General features: G+C 35.6%; 1 protein-coding gene across 2 annotated transcripts in view; it reads left to right on the top strand.

Moving 5' to 3' along the window:
- The first annotated feature begins 893 nt into the window (after positions 1 to 893).
- The window catches only part of LOC144966401 (LIM domain-binding protein 2-like), a 41,298-nt gene continuing 24,908 nt past the window's right edge, over positions 894 to 17,283 (top strand). The window contains exons 1-2 of one of the 2 annotated variants that reach the window (XM_078902809.1): positions 894 to 1,024; positions 2,974 to 3,340. In XM_078902809.1, coding sequence (XP_078758935.1) covers positions 3,063 to 3,340 — 278 coding nt within the window. In that variant the 5' untranslated portion in view covers positions 894 to 1,024; positions 2,974 to 3,062. The remainder of the gene's footprint in view (positions 1,025 to 2,973; positions 3,341 to 17,283) is intronic. The other variant, XM_078902808.1, reaches the window with a different exon arrangement.

Here is a 17,283-nt window from a genome sequence, read left to right as displayed (position 1 = left end):
TCATAATGAACGGTCGAATAATTAATTTCCACCACTAAGTTATACTGTTATTATTATTATTACTATTATTATTATTATTATTATTATTATTATTATTATTATTATTATTATTATTATTATTATTATTATTATTATTATTATTATTATTATTATTATTATCATTATTATTATTATTAATATTGTTATCATTATTACATGTATTATTATTATTATTATTATTATTATTATTATTATTATTATTATTATTATCCTTATTATTATTATTATCATCATCATCATCATCATCATCGTCGTCGTCAACATCATCGTCATCATCATCACAATCATTAATTATGTATTTTCATTATCATTATTATTGATACCATTATTTCTTTAAAATATGTGGCTGCAACACCGATCACGTTTTATTTATCTATTCATTTATCATTTTATTCATCTATCTATGAATATGTTGATTTATTTATCGAAATGTATTTATTTAATTACATGTTTGTTGATATATTTATTTATTCATCTATTATTTATTTAATATAACTATTTACTTATCTATTTATTTATTCATATTATGATTTATTTTATTGCATTCTAGGATATTTATTTATTTCGACAGTTAGCTGGGTTTTGTCATAATTTCAATATTTATTAGGTACTTCTTGCTTGGAAACGACGTGCGCTTATCTATAATCAACGAGTATAGTATCATTGCTATAATCAAAGGTTATGGGCTAATCGTTGTTACAGGAATATCAAACCACCGAATAATATTTACCATCACAACAATATTATTACAATTCCATAATTTCGTCCGGTTCTCAGACCTGCAAATACGCGCACGTCGCTGGGAAAGAATTCAAGAACTCTTTTCTATTGGATATAATAAAAAACTCCTTATTAATCCCCAACAAAGACGACAACGATTGTCGACTGCTGGCTGGTCGCCGATTAATTTCACGGATAAGCTGAGGCCTGATACAAATTGGAATTGTCACCAATATAGTGTACCAATGTTTTTATCCATTGACAGGTTCGTGCAGAATATGAGTTGTATTATTACCTGATGATTATGTGATATTGAAAAAGAATATATTTATTGTCACTGTGGGGTACATCTGTATCTAATTCTCTATCTAGACTACTGTACTGTAGAGAAAACAGTAGGTAAGTTCTATATAATTATAATATGTATCGTCTGTTGTCAGGGGGGTTGGGGGGATGAAAAAGAAATGTTGATTCTTGTCTCTTTTTATTTTCGAACTGAACTATTTGCCACACACCAAATCGGTGAACCAGAAGAAAAAGACAGATTTAATGTCTTCATTTATTTCTGCACTCTCACTCACACTCACACTCTCTCACTCTGAGTCTGAACATTGTTTTTACATCATCTCTCCGCCACTGCAATTGAAATGATTTTCTTTTATTTTTTATTATTATTTATAGGATTTGTCGAGAATATGCAAACACAAATACAACTTCCAGGGTAATGATTTATATCAAATTTCATTTTTTCAAACCTAAGATAATGTTGTCTTCAATTTTCAATAGCCCAGATTTTTTACTACTGGTATTATCTTAGAGTATAGCAGTGAGGTCCCTGTTATTGTTTTACTTTGTTTACCTAGAGACCTAAGCCAGTTGTTTAAAAAATTTATAAAGTTAAGAATGTTGCCAAATTTTTCTGATCATTTTTAAAAATATTATGTTGGAGCTTTGCAGGTCTGATAACCCAAATTGTTAGGGTAGGGTGCCCCAAATCCGAATATTCCCCAAACTCAAATCTAAACGCTTTGCATAGAATGTCCTCAAAACAACAACAAAAACAGACAATAGCTAATGACCCAAATTAAAAACCACTTTATACTAAACATTTCATTGAAGTTCCTATCCTGTTCCTTAAGCTAGAAAAAGGTACAAAGAAATAAAAAGTCATTAAAACAGTTCAACCATGCCTTGATTTTCTTCTTTTTCCTCCTCTTCATAGTTAGGGCAGTCAATGCCATCATGCTGATGGCAAGCGTGTCACTATGTTTTGTGCGCCTGGAATTATATATGACTGGTTGCTAACACTGGGGTTTTTTTATGACAAATTGTTCAATTCCTGTGTGGTTTTTTGAAAATCACTCTGTTGCCTATATGAATATTGTGATTGATCTATTGATTGTGTATGTCAAGGAGTGGGTGGTAAGAGTGCCATCTCTACATATTGATAGTTGTTGTGGATTATTGTGTTATTTTGTTAAAATTTCAATTTGTCAATTAAATAATTGCAGAGGGTAGACAGCCAGGAATTTTTTCAGTGACTGGTCAATGTCGGCAAACCAAGTGATTGAAAGTGTCCGAGTCATGTCATATTTATTGGTTACCTAGCAGATAGTGCAGCTTAGTTCTTTCTTAAGAGTCTTGCTGCTAGCAGGTCCCAAACTGGTCTTATAATGTACTCAATGACCAGCCTTACAAGCGCTTTGTATGCAGCTAATTTTGTTGCTTGTTTTTATATTCCTTTTCAGGAAGCCAGTGGTTTTATTTACTGTTTGTGATGGTTCCATATCTTGTCTTAACTGAAAAGAAAAAAGCGTCAAAAATTCAAAAGGACGGCATGTCAAGGAATATGATTCTGAAATGAGATCTAGAGTTGCGTGTCTTCAACTAATCTTTACCCTGGGGTCAAGTCTGTTGGATAAGTGTCATGTTGATATATATCAGTTCTTCTAAAAATTAAAGGGAAACAAATTGAAAATGCATTAGCCCTCCAGTGACATGCATGGTACATAGTTATTACATATGCTTATTGCTAGCTACCCAGTTGATGCCAATATTTCAAAGTGTGTTATTTGATGTCTATCTGGCAGCGTTTTTCTATGCACAGTCTGATATGCCTTTCATAATTAATTTTTTTGTAACCAGATTGTAATAAAGGTATTTTGATTCTTTCAATGTTTTTTTTTTTTTCTCATCACTCTGTCTCACTCACAGATCATAATTCCAATTGAGTTGAGCCTGCTGATCAGTTAACGTGTAAGCAGAGCTGAGAGCTATCTCCACTGCCACCATCAAAGTCTTGAATGTCCAAAGGTCCCATCCTAGGAATGCCCGCTCCTTTGGAACGTGAGAGAATGGTGTCAGGACCCGTGCCAGGACAAATGCCTTGTCCACCTTTTGATGGACCAGTTGGTGGACCGATGGCTGTACCAGGGGGACCAATGCAAGTCCCACCCATGCCAGGGGGCCCCCCAATGCAAGTTCCAGGACCACCAATGCCCATGCAAGGTCCACCAATGCCAGGGCCGCCAATGCAAGGACCTCCAATGCCAGGCATGATTGAAAGGGAGCACATGATTCCGTAAGTTTCTTTCTGTCTTTTTGAAAGGTTTTTGGTGAATACTTATTTGCTTTTGGGGGGAAGAATGGAGGTGAGCTAAAAGATGTTCTGTCTTTTTTTTTCGCCTCTTCTACGGTACATTTAGCAGATTGCAAAAGTGGGTCTTTTCTGGATCTTGATCCAGAGCAACATTTTTGGAAGAGGATTATTGTTTTACCTCTTTTGCTGTTTAGCTCTTATGCTTTTACCTAACAGTTAACTCATTGAAGACTCAAGAGTTACAGCCCATGTGAAACTGCAGTGACGCAAGATTTTGGGCCTTTTTCAATGAGCTGGTATTTTTTTAGTCCTTTATAAAGCTGGGTTTTTGTTGGGTTTTTTTTTTTAAATTTAGAAATGCAGATCTCAGCGTTTCCCTAAAATAATAATTCTTTGTGTAAATCGTATACATAACTTTCAAGACGTTAAGTTATTATTTGGGCAGCACTTTTTGCACTCTAAGTTATCATCACTGTCCACTTCATTACCATCTATAAGGACATTACTCCTATCTTTTGCTTAATTACCTTCTTATTCATTGGAAAACCACGAATAAATGTCTTCAATGTCTGAACCATCCTCCATGATGATCCTTCAATAAGATTATAACTTTCCTCCAAGGACACCATTCTTTACTGAGGTTGGTCGAGTATTACCTGTGTATATTTGGAGCAGCGCATAAACGTTTAAGTTAATTAACATAATGGCACTGGCTGCCTTGACCCGAAGAAGAAGGGGGGGGGGGGGGGGATATAATAGGATTACAGAGAATCCATTAACATGTCTGTTGAGATTTGAAATTAACTTGCATGTGATGGTTATATAACACTGGGGTTTTATATTTTACTCTACCTTTAAAATTGTTTGGAGGATTTGCATAGAATTATGCATAATATAATCTTATGTAATACTTTGAATATTCTTACAGCACATTTATACATTTATTACTTATTAAACAGTAGTTTTAAAGTGGAAACAAAGTTGATCTAATATTTTTGACAATGACCTCTTAAATCAAAAACTGTATTGACCATAATCTTAAATATTATTGGTCTTCTTCTTTTATACAGTCGATGCCAGTTATCAAAACAGCTGCTTTATTGGGAGGATTCGTTTCTCTTTTATTAATTTGGCCCTGTTTTGGAACAGGTGTTTATATGTATAAGAGTGGGTGACTGATAGCTGTTATCTGGACTACATATGCAATCCTAACTTTTGTGAAAATAAAATTTAAACAATCATATTAATGGATTCTCTGTATTCCTATCCCCCCCCCCCCCCCCCTCTTTCTTCTTCGGGTCAAGGCAGCCAGTGCCATTATGTTGACGATTAATGTTGCTCTGTAGTGTACATTAAATAGACAGTTTCTTCTGAGAGGCTGTGCCTTTCCTTTGCTGTTTTTGGAAAGAAACTTGATTGTCTGCGAGATGTTTTTGAAGCTGGAATATTGTATATCAGTGGATGTGTTGTTCGAGTGCTATGTCGGGGGTCAAAAGTTTATGCTGAAATTTGGTTGTAATGTTAATTTGACTGTTGTGCTATTTGTAAAAGTTAATGAGTGACATTAATCCAAGGATCTTCATGTCAGTGTCTGTTATTTCTTCTATAATGTATCCTTGATCTTATCACTCTTCATTGTGCCTTTTTGAGTGTGTTAATACCATTGCCTGTAGATCCCATACAGAACATGCATACTCCAGTGATGGTCTGACCATGCCTTTAAAGCAGCTAATTTTGCGGAGCGGTTGCTTGTTTTAAGATTTCTTTTCAAAAAGTCAAGGATATTTTTTTATTTGTTTGCGATGTTTTGAATGTGGCTGTTCCATTTCATGTCTGTTGTTATTGTTACACCGAGATATTTAGTTATATTTAGTTTGATTTGCTTCTGTCCATGCAAGTGGTAATTATGTTGGTAAGTCGTGTGACGGCGAAATATTCAAAATACTGAGCACTTGATGGGATTGAAGGACATTTTCCACTGCTCCTACCATGTAATAATGTAATATGATATATAATGCATAAATATAGCGCCTAGTTCCAATTAAGAATTGCTCACTGGCGCTTTAAATCAACATATCATGTATCATACACAAATATAGAACTTATATGTTAAAAACCACATAAACACGATGATAAAATAATATATTTTAATAAAATACATACTAAGAGTCCAAATTATATGCCCTACAGGAAAGTCCAGTTTTTAACCGTTTTCTAAAAGTAAGTGGATTTTCACTATTTTTAGTTTCAATACTGATGGAGCTCCACAAGGGTTTCTCATAAAAAACTAATGATTTTGGGGGTTCCCTTAGGAGATTTAAATTAGCAGATCTTAAATTTCGACTGGATTCATAAAGGTGTATAAGTTCATGAAGGTAAACAGGAGCAGAACTGTTTAAGCAATTGAAAACGTGTAAGTATTTTAAATTCAATTCTAAACTTTCAGGTAGCCAGTGTAGGTTCCACCAGAATGGGGGTAATATGCTCGCGCTTATTAGATAACATTACCAATCGAGCTGCTTTGTTCTGTATCTTCTGGAGTCTATTAAAATGACATTTTTATCACAACCATATGGCAAGCTATTGCAATAATCCAGGCGGCTAAAAATCATAGAGACAAGATTAGTAGTATTAATATCAAGAAGCCTTCTAATAGCACTAATAGATCTAAGATAAAGATTGCAGGTCACATTAGTGACATGGGCAGACATGTTTAATTCGGTATCAAATAAAACTCCTCTAAGTTTCTCACAAGCTCCTTCGTGATGGGAATTACACAATCAGAAAGATTCAGGTTAAGCGGGGAAAGGTCCACATGGCTACGTCTTGTGATTTGTAACACCTCTGTTTTATTTTCATTTAACCTGAGTTTATTGCAACACATCCAGTCACTAATCTCAGAGATACAATTTTCGATATCCGTTATAACATTGAGATAATTATCAGTATTAATGGAAAACATTACATTTAAGTAAAGTATGATGTCACTGTTTAATTAACTTTCTGCAAAATCTCATATCAGGAATTGAATACCAATCTTTTTTATTTGAAAACTCCCACTTAACCGGTGTCCTACATTGGCAGATGTACAGCATCATCACCACAACTTAATTTGTTATATCAACATCACCAGCACAGTATGACCCTCCTTACCTTCACCACCATAGCATTTTATCACTTCTAACACCACAAACACTTCCACTATTGTGTTTACCAGCACTCAATACTCCACCACCTTGGTCATAGCTTTGGGGCAATTTGAATTGCAATAGCTCTGTATCGCTGCTTTTCTATAGCCTTTTACTATTTAAAATTTTCACCTATAATCACCCGAGAGTGTTTGAAAATCAGCTTTTCTTTTGGGTTTGACAGTTGAGGCCATTATACTATTTTATGAATAATAGTTTATTGAATGATGGCGCAATTTGTTTTTCACACGATTGGACAGAATACACTTGTTTGCATAAAAAATGCCTTATTAGGTTCATAGAATACACTGTTCATTCTTGGGAAGGTAGTTGGATCTGCATAAAAGTGCTGATTCCCAAATCCACCTTTTCATCAACACTTAACAATTTCAGAACTGTTGCTTTGACATTCAACAGCGTAAAATGTCTGCAAAAAATAATAAAATGTTTTCTTTTAAATGAAATTAACAAAAATATTAGACCCACTCCAAATTGCTGATAAACATTCACAAGGAGTTGACGATTCGCTTTTGACCATAAACCTGATCTTGACATTTGACCTTAACAAAGTATCGGAAAATTATGTCAGAACTTTATGCAGATTTCTCTTCAGCTTTTAATGCTGTGAACTCACAATTATTAATGAGCAAATTACAAGAGATTGGAATTGATTATTACATTTTGAAATGGATCCAAAACTTTCTTGATAAAATACCTCAAAGAGTCCTTCTTGGGTTAAAATTAAAACTCTATCAAATGAGAGAACCCTGTCAAATAGATGGTCATCAGGGGTGTGTAATGTCACCTATTCTATACATTCAATACTCCAATGACTGTCGTTCATTTCATTCAAATTGTCAAATTAATTAAATACGCTTATGACACAACGATTGCAAATCTCCTGAACTATTATGAGGATAGCATAAATATATAATATTTTGAACAAATTGATTTATTCAGTAAATGGTGTTCTGTTAACTCTCTTCTTACCGACCATTTTCAAGATTTTTACTGAAATGCCACACTAACGCACAAATTGACTTTTAAAACTCAAGTTTAAAAATATAAGTACATGCTATTCTGTACACAATTTTGTTGAGCAAAACAAAATTTACAAAACAGCATTATGTTTGAACAAAGATTTTTCTTAAGATTTTGTGATTTATATACAAGTCTGAATAAGAAAACTTATTTGCATCGTAACAGTTGTGACGATTTTTTTACAGTTGGTAAGGAGAAGGTTACTGTGCTCCACTTAAACATCACAAAGACTTTGGAACAGATTTTTTTTTTTTTTTACAATACCCAACAGGAACAAATTAATATGTGAAACTGAATATTAAAAATGAAGAGGTAGAGATAGTAAATAAATCCATTAACTATCTCTACCTCTTCACAACTGTTACGATGCAAATAACAGTTTTCTTATTCAGACTTGTATATAAATCACAAAATCTTAAGAAAAATCTTTGTTCAAACATAATGCTGTTTTGTAAATTTTGTTTTGCTCAACAAAATTGTGTATAGAATAGTATGTACTTATGTTTTTAAGTTTGAGTTTTAAAAATCTGTTCCAAAGTCTTTGTGATGTTTAAGTGGAGCAAGTACCTCAACTGTATATTGACAACTTCCTTACTTTTAAAAAACCTGATAGATTTTATTAACTTTATCTTTTGAGGAAACTGTGATCTCTTTAAATTCTGGACAATTCCTTTGGTATTGCGATATCGTATGCCAGTTGCTAGTTGAGTGAGAAGAATAAAAGTCCAACAGATAATAAATTTCGCTGGTAAAATTATTGGTTTGTAATTTTTAAGAGCATCTGAACTCCATGAGAAAAATATCCTTAGAATAGCAACAATACTTACCCAACCACCACACCCACTACATCATTTAAGGTTGTTACCATCTGGTAGACGTTTTGAAAAACGAGAACAGATACAAAAATTATTTTATACCCACAGCCGAAAGAGCACTTTATGCAAAGAAGTGATGTATATATTATCTTATCAGTTATAAGACAATGTCTGCTTTTACTAATTAACTTTTTTACCTTTGTGCGTGGGGGGGGTATTATTGGGTGGTTTTTTTTTTTGGGGGGGGGGGGGGGGGTGAAAGTTTGAATCATTAATGTATCTATCGTTATACATATTTGGCATCATGATGATGTGCCTTTAGATAAATTATACGAAGCCTTATGTAAGTGTGGGTGTGGATGTGCGTTTGGAGTTGTTATGTTTGTGGAAGGGGGGGGGGGGGAGCATTTGTGCGCGTTGTTTCATAAACGTCTCTGGGTCTATTTGTGTACATGTGACAATTCCCCGCTGCCAAATGAAAAAATTGCCTTCATAGATAATTAAGATGTCACATATTATTATTATTATCATTATTATTATTATTATTATTATTATTATTATTATTATTATTATTATTATTATTATTATTATTATTATTATTATTATTATATTAATAATATTAATATTATTATTATTATTATTATTATTATTAATATTAATATTATTATTATTATTATTATTATTAATATTATTATTATTATTATTATTATTATTATTATTATTTTATTATTATATTATTATTATTATTATTATTATTATTATTATTATTTTTCTCTCTTTATTATTATTATTATTATTACTGCTCTTTAAAACAAGACATTTTGTTGAGGGTTATTTGAAAAATCGTTATCATTATAATTAAGGTGAATATTAATCACAGTAAGTGGTGGACGGGCGACATTGTTGACGGTTTCAGGACGGTAAGCATAAATAGATTTGATTTGTCTTTGTTTCCCACTATGTGATAGCTTTTGTTTTGATTCAAATGGGGCGCGTCAGGCATTAATGGTGCTTTGACTCATCGTGATTAAAAATCGTACAATAAATTTAAATGAAAAATAGATATTGTTTAAAATGGTAGTTTTGTAAAATTCCATGGTCAGAACTTAAAAGCTTTTGGATAATTCTGTCTAAAATAAATAAGTTAAATGCCAAAAAGTTCATATACACAGATGCACAATTTTATCTTTAAACACAGTTGTAAAAATCCAAAATGGGAAGTAAATAAAATCCAGTGAAATTAAAAAAATTGTGTGAGTAGAAAACAACACAGCTCTCAGTTGGCGTGTAACACATCATTACCGCTGTCATTAACTTTTTCCAGGATATCATTTGCCCTCAACACGATGAAGACGAAACCTCATTTAGATTATGCAATAGAGAAATAACTATGATAGTCACTTGGAATGTAAGTGCACTCGATCAATTGGGGAAAGTTGAAAATGCAATTCAAGAAATGAAGAAATACAACCTAAAAATCCTATGTGTCTCTGAGACACGATGGAATAGAGATGGTAAAGTTAGCATAGACGATGAACATCAGATGATCTACTCAGGAGGAACAAAACATGAAAGAGGAGTGGGTGTGATTCTGGACAACCGCATGGCAAAATCCTTTCTTGGCTACTGGGCAATATCGGGCAGAGTTTTACTAGTGAAACTGAAAGAGAAACCTTTTGATCTAAATCTCATTTAAGTGCACTCTCCACCATCAGAAAGCGAAGAGAGCGATGAAAACAAATTCTACGAAGAAATAGGGAAGGTGAAAAGGCATTGCAAAAACCATGGAATAACAATAATCATGGGAGATTTTAACGCCGACGTTTGCGAGGAAAGAATGGAGAACATCGTTGGACTTCGTTGATTTAGGACTACGGAATGAGAGAGAACTGTTGATAGACCTGTGCAGATAAGAAGGCTACTCCATTGCAAACACATGGTTCAAAAACACTTCAGAAGAAAATAGACATTGATAAATCCTGGAAGACGCTACAAAAATTCACTACATATTAATACCACAAAGATTTAAGAACTGTATTAAAACAGCAAAGGCAATTCCTGGAAGAGATTGCAATAGTGACTTATAAAATGTGATCTTGGATTAAAGCTAAAAATGAGTAAAAACTTCTAAACCAACAACAAATTGATATACTAAGACAAGATGCTTGAACCGTAGAAAAATACAAGGATGCTGTGAAATAAAAACTGGAAGATCTGACACCAACAGAAGATATTGATAAGCACTAGAATGATATATCCTGATGTATCACGGAGCCCATGAAAGCATTCTTCCTGTAAACCGTGTGAAATAAAACAAAAATGGATGACAAATGAAATACTTGAAAAAATGCACGAATGAAGCAGAATAAAGGGAAACAGGATGCATTATAAAATGCCCATAGATTCATAAAAATAATAATAATAATAATAATGCTGAAAACTTATATAGCGCTATAACTCCGAGACACCAGACTCTAAGCGCTTAAATTACAAATTACTTTGGCTGAAACATACTCATTCACACACAAGCACACACACACACACACATACACACACACACAACACAACACACAACACAAACCAAACCTATCTTGCTTCTCATACCATCTACTAAAATCGAAACAAATATGTTTTAAGCGAACGTTTAAAAATAGACAAAGATTCTTTTTCACGAATGCTCTGCGGTAGGGCGTTCCAAATAGAGGGTCCGAAATGAGAAAAGGATCTCATTCCAGCATTTTTCCGAATTCGAGGGACAACTAGTTAAAAAATAAAAAACGAATGCCGAGAAGCAAATGAACGCTTCATTGATGAAGAATGCAAGAAAATAGAAAGCAATAATACTCTAACGCAAAGCTCTTTCACGACTCGATTGCAAACTTAACTGGAAGAAAAAAAGTTTATCACCGAAAGTCAATTGTTTAAGAGACGCAAATGGAAACATATTCATGAGCAACGATGCGATTTTAAATTGATGGGCACATGATATAGAATAACTTTATGCAGACTATGACAAGGACACGGTCCCAAAAGACTTGCCAGAGACCGGTAGTGGCACAACAATCATCAGAGATTAAGTGGAGGCTGCTTGCAAAGAGCTGAAGAAAGGAAAAGCCGTTGGACAGGATAACATTTCAATTGAGCTTCTGGATGCACTGGACACTGTAGGAATAGACATACTGAGAAAAGTTTTTTTATATATGATCTACAACAAAGGCATCATACCAAATGAGCTGAGACAGCCCGTCTTTATCAAACTCCTGAGAAAAAAAACGGATGCAATAGATTGTGATCAACTCTGCATGATCAGCATAATGAGCCAAGTCACAAAGATAATCCCACTCATCATAATGAAAAGAATGAGAAATAAGATTTGACCAGAGATTGGTAGGGAACAATTTTGGCTTCTTGAAAGACAAAGTTACTGTGAATGCCATCTTCACATTAAAAACAAAATTACAAAGGTCTATTGAGAAACAAAAAAGCATGTACCTCTGCTTTGTGGCTATTCAAAAGCCTTCGACTCGGTTAAACATAAAGAACATTTTGAAGTACTCAAATCCATTAGAATAGAGCATTATGACCTCGGTCGTGTGAAAAATATGTACTGTTACCAAACAGTATGTTTAAGATTAGACAATGAGATCTCAGATTTTTTTTAATAAAAAGGAGTGAGGCAAGGATGTGTTTTATTGACAGACCTTTTCAACATGTACACTGAAATAATCTTCTCTGAAATGGAAGACATACCCGGCATCTGTGTGGAAGGTGAGAATTTGACGAACCTGAGGTTTGTGGATGATGCAGGTTTTATAGCTTCCACACATCAGAAAACTTTCAGATCATGCTTGACAAATTAGTGGCTTGTAGCAAAGCGAAGGGACTTTTGCTGATTTGTGAAGAAAACCAAGTGCATGGTTGTTAACAAACAAAATCAAGATTTGCCTTTTCACCCAACCAGCAAAGGGGAATCTATCAAACAAGTTAAAAAGTTTAAATATCTCAGTGCAACCATCACGAACGACGCTAGAAATTTTGTAGAAATAAAACAAAAGAATTGCGATCACTAAAAACACATTCCACAATCTAAGACCAGTCATCTCTGTCACCATAGCTATGCGGCTATGTGGTCTAGTGGTATGACACTCGCTTTCGGATCGGAAGGTCCTGGGTTCGAGCATAGTTGAGTCCTCTCACCGTACTCAGGTATAAAATGAGTGCCTGGCCGTTAATATCGCCTAACAGGCGTCAAGTACCGTCCTACATGTTAAATGTTGTTGTTGGCCAGGGACCACTTGTAAAGCGCTTTGAGCACGGTTAGTGAATATTGCTCTATATAAAAGCTCAATTATTATATTAAATTAAACACGAAACTCAAGGTGATCCGAACTTATGTTCACTCATCTCTCCTTTACGCATATTCAACCTGGACTCTGGACAAGGAATGTCAAAACCGCATAGAAGCTTTCGAAATGTGGTTATACACAAGATTGTTAAACATCTAATCGTCAGAACACATAACAAATGAAGAAGTTTTGCATATAATAGAGAACCCATACAGATTGTGAAAATCATCAGAAAAAGGCAAATGGGCTTTCTTGGCCATGAGCGACGAAGGCACATTGAAATCATAACACTTAGTGGCTACATAGAAGGAGAAAGAGCTCGTGGTCGTCAGAGGTCGACGTTCCTGCCCAGTTTGAGGCTATCAACAAGCAACATATCTACAAACGCTGAATACATGAAGGGGGCAGTGGATAGATCCTGAAGGCATATGATAGGCAACGTGCATAATTTCACGGATAAGTAAGTAGTATTTTAAAAAAGGGTAAAAAAAAATAGATCTGATAAAGCTATGAAAGTGTCCCAATTAACAGGCTTGCGTTCTGATTAACCATTAGAAATTATGCAGAAAACAATTGCCATAGACAGATTGTTCCAATTAAACGGATGTTCCGATTAAGGGGCATTCAAAGTACCGGCTTCAGCTGCAATAAACACACACACATACACATACACACACACACACAAACAAACACATTCGCGCCTGTGCAAATGCACATATAGATGGAACGAAGCTGACGTCACTTGGCACCTTTTTATTGTTTTTAGACCGCCATTTTAAAAGGTTAGTTCTCACTAAATTCTATTAGACTATGAAGGTTTGAGGTTACACATAGTTTTGTGTGTTAGTACGTTATAACCGGCTAGTGCGTTTTGTGAGTATTTTACCTTACCAAATAGCATCAATATCAGCAACGATGCTCAATAAGGATTGGTGGGCCCAAGAAAAATGTGTAAAATTAAACCCATGACAAATGACTATAACAGACATGACTTCAGACGTTTCGTGAAAATTACAGCCTTTTTTAAATAACAGACCAATGTCGACACATAACACACAGATTGTGAGGGAAGCGAATCCCAAACAGTTGGGCCAGATGTGACAAACGATATAATGTATCACCGAAATTTTGTTTTGTGATTTATTGGCGAAAGCCTAAAATAAACTTGAAAGTTGGTAAGAATAAATAAACTTGAAACTTGGTATTGATAGCAGTTTATGACCCTACTATGATCTCAACACTCTCCTTGGCTGATGCATTTGTGTGTTGGTTAGCCTTATTGACGACTGTCATTGTGTCAGTCTAGTACTAGTAGGTTTTTTAAATTTATCATGGCCGTTTTCAATATTGCGGTTTGCTGATGAAAAATTTCCTTCTCAGAGTTGAATCGCCCTATATATTTTCACGAATCTCCCAACTAAACTTTTTAATTTCTTTTTTTTTTTTAATTTGGGGGGGGGGGGGGGCGTTGGAAAGTCCACTACACTTTTACCAGCCTTAATTCGCTTTAATTTTAGTCATATCAGTTGAACTGTCGATCGCAGCGCTTCAGAATGTCGGTTTGCGCGCTCATCTCTTGTGTGTGTGTGAGTTTGGCAGTCGAGATTTTTGTTCTGATTAGTGATTGTGTAGCTGGGTCTGTCAGATCTAACGGAAAGTACTGTGTGATTGATCAGTGTCCTTTCAAAAGTCTTCCTATATGTACCGAAATGAAGTAGCAGTTGTAGTGGTTGGATTAGTAGTAAAAGTAGTAGTAGTAATAGTAGTAGTAGTAGTAGTAGGAGGAGGAGGAGGAGGAGGGGGAGGAGGAGGAGTAGCAGTTGGAAATCCTTGTTATAAGCCATTTGACTCTTCTGACGAAGACCAAGGGCCGAAACGTTGTTAGTTCTGTGTTGTCTCCATATATGGGTCACACATACGCAGTTATCTCGTCGACTCTTGAACTATGCATTTCTTTGACTTGGTATCGCAGCATGTTTGTTTTTGTTTTCTGGTGTCGAAGAAATGTGAAATTGTCGCTTGCGGCATGAAACTCCTGAAAACAATCAAATTATGTGATGATATACGTAGATTTGAAGTAGCTAGATCGTGGATACGGTAGAGTCACGCTCTCACCGGCCAGGCGGAGTTGTCGTACCAGTAAGGTCGCGGGTTCAAACCCCCATCACCGCCGCGAAAAAATATGTATTCTCTATTGTCTTATGGCACTTTCCTACTCATTTCATCTCTTGTAAGTAGCTAGATAGTAACTTTTAACAATGTCTTTAAAATTATAAATAAAAGCCTGTATTGTGAGGACCGTCTGTGCTCGAGAGATACCATCTTCCCGTTGTAAGTTAAATAAAAGACCATACTGTATTCAAAGTCTCGAAGCCTCAACACGCCACACTTGCAACGATCGATCGACAGACTGACTGGTTAGCCGTATTGACGATCCACCGTCCTTCCCCCATTCCCCACAAGGAATATGTGGTGTGAGTAAAAAAAAAAAATCCATAAACCGGGCGAGGAACAGTTATGTTGTATTCTGTGTATAATGGCCTGTTTTGATTTTCTTTCGAAAATTTTATGATTTGAACTTAGACTTCATCCACTGCTTCCAGCTATTGTGGACATCGAGTTGTGAGATAATAATAATATAGGTAATATTTCATGTGAAATAATAGCGAATGCTGTGTTGTGTGCTCCACATTCACTCCACACGTAGTGCTATCCACACGCCAGCTCTTCAACAATAATAGGCGACACACCACACACACACACACACACACACACACACACACACACACACACACACACACAGAGAGAGAGAGACTCACACACACACGCGTACACAAACACACATAACACATACAACACACACACTGTGTGCTTCTAACTTCGACAGCTAAACTCGTTTCCCATAGTGCTGGGTCGAGTTTGAAACGATCAAATCGAGCGGGTTTTCGATCGAGTCCTCTAAAATCGAGCGGGTTTCGGGCGGGTTTCGAGTCAGTGACGTCATCGAGCAGTGATTCGTTTGTAAAAAAAAAATACGAGCATCTCGTTTGCCACAGGAAACTTCACATACCCCTCCCTCTCTTATGTCTGTGGCTGGCTTGACTGCAGCTGGTTATGATGGGAGCTGCCAGATGGCCAAGTTCAAAATTGGTTACTAAGAAACGCTTTTCTATTATTATTCATTTTTTTTAAAAAATGAAAAGATAAGTTTATCCAACGGTAGTCGATTGTTTTGTTAATCAAAACCAATGAGTTTTTCAAGGGAGTCAGAATGCTTGTGGTGTTTGGCTATTTGGGGTCTATTTGACTACTTGGGCAAGAAGAAATCTGGCTGTCTGGCAGCCTTGATTATGATCGTTCGTCGCATCACACACACACACACGCACACGCACACACACACACACACACACACACACACGCCATCAAACAGTTGTTGATGGTGAAGGGTTGAGACCCCCCCCCCCCTCCCACCACCATCATCCCGCTGTCACCTTAACATTTCATATTTATGTCGCGCCAAAAGTTGTCGGCCGCCCCCACCTCCCATAATTTGTCACTGGTCGTCATTGCCTCTTGTGTGTGCGGGAAAAGGTCGTGCCTTTCATTTCATTATTTGAAAAATAAATGAACAAGAATGGTGTGTTTTTATTAGGTAGGTAGATAATAATAATATTTAGCAGGTTCCACACCCAGACACACACGGATTGCCCGGACACGATGATAACGATGCCGACGACAATGGATGACGATGATGATGATGATTATCGTGTTTCTGTTTAAAAAATGAAATACTTTAGCAGGTTCCACCCCCACCCCCACACGGATAGACCGGACCCGAAGATGATGATTGTGTATTGCTGGCTGTTACGGCTGTGATGAGGATGATGATAATGATGATGATGATGATGACGATGGCGCAGATGGTGATTATTTGTTCGGTCGCTCAGTGGTACGGTGTCTCTTGTCACAAAATCAAGCCTTGTCAATGGCCGAATGAGTGACAGTGATTGTTGAAAATTGTGATCCAGACGTTAAGTCCGTGTGTAAGGCACTTGACTCAGGTGTGAATGTATTCTTATCTTATAAGCAATGGCGGGTATTGTAAAGAGCTTTAATACAAAAAGACTCCAAACAGCGATCGGTACCTACTGTACGAAATGGATGTATGGTCGATATGGCGTGCCGGAGGAATAAATTAAATTAAATATTGTGAAATTCATTGAGCATGGTAAATCCTTGGAAATGCGCTTTGAACTAATACACCTGCTAGACAACTCCGATTCCAATATAAACGACTGATTAATGTTCCCATATATAAACTATCGTTAGCTGAAAATCTTTCTTTGTCGGGACTCCAAAAGTATGGAACGAATTAGACAAAGAAATCAAAGGGGTCTTTTAGGAGCGCTGATTGATTTTAGATTGATTATTACATTGAAATGTGTTGATATTTATTTTATTCATTATTATTAGGGTGGTGGTGGTGGTGGTGGTGATGATGATGATCCCGCTGATATGATGGTGATGATAAATAA

The sequence above is a fragment of the Berghia stephanieae genome, chromosome 2 (assembly GCF_034508935.2).
Source record: "Berghia stephanieae isolate SIO BIC M18660-M18661 chromosome 2, UCSD_Bste_1.3, whole genome shotgun sequence".
Taxonomy (NCBI): domain Eukaryota; kingdom Metazoa; phylum Mollusca; class Gastropoda; order Nudibranchia; family Aeolidiidae; genus Berghia; species Berghia stephanieae.
Note: the sequence above shows the minus strand (reverse complement) of the source record. Positions and strands in the feature narration are given on the sequence as shown.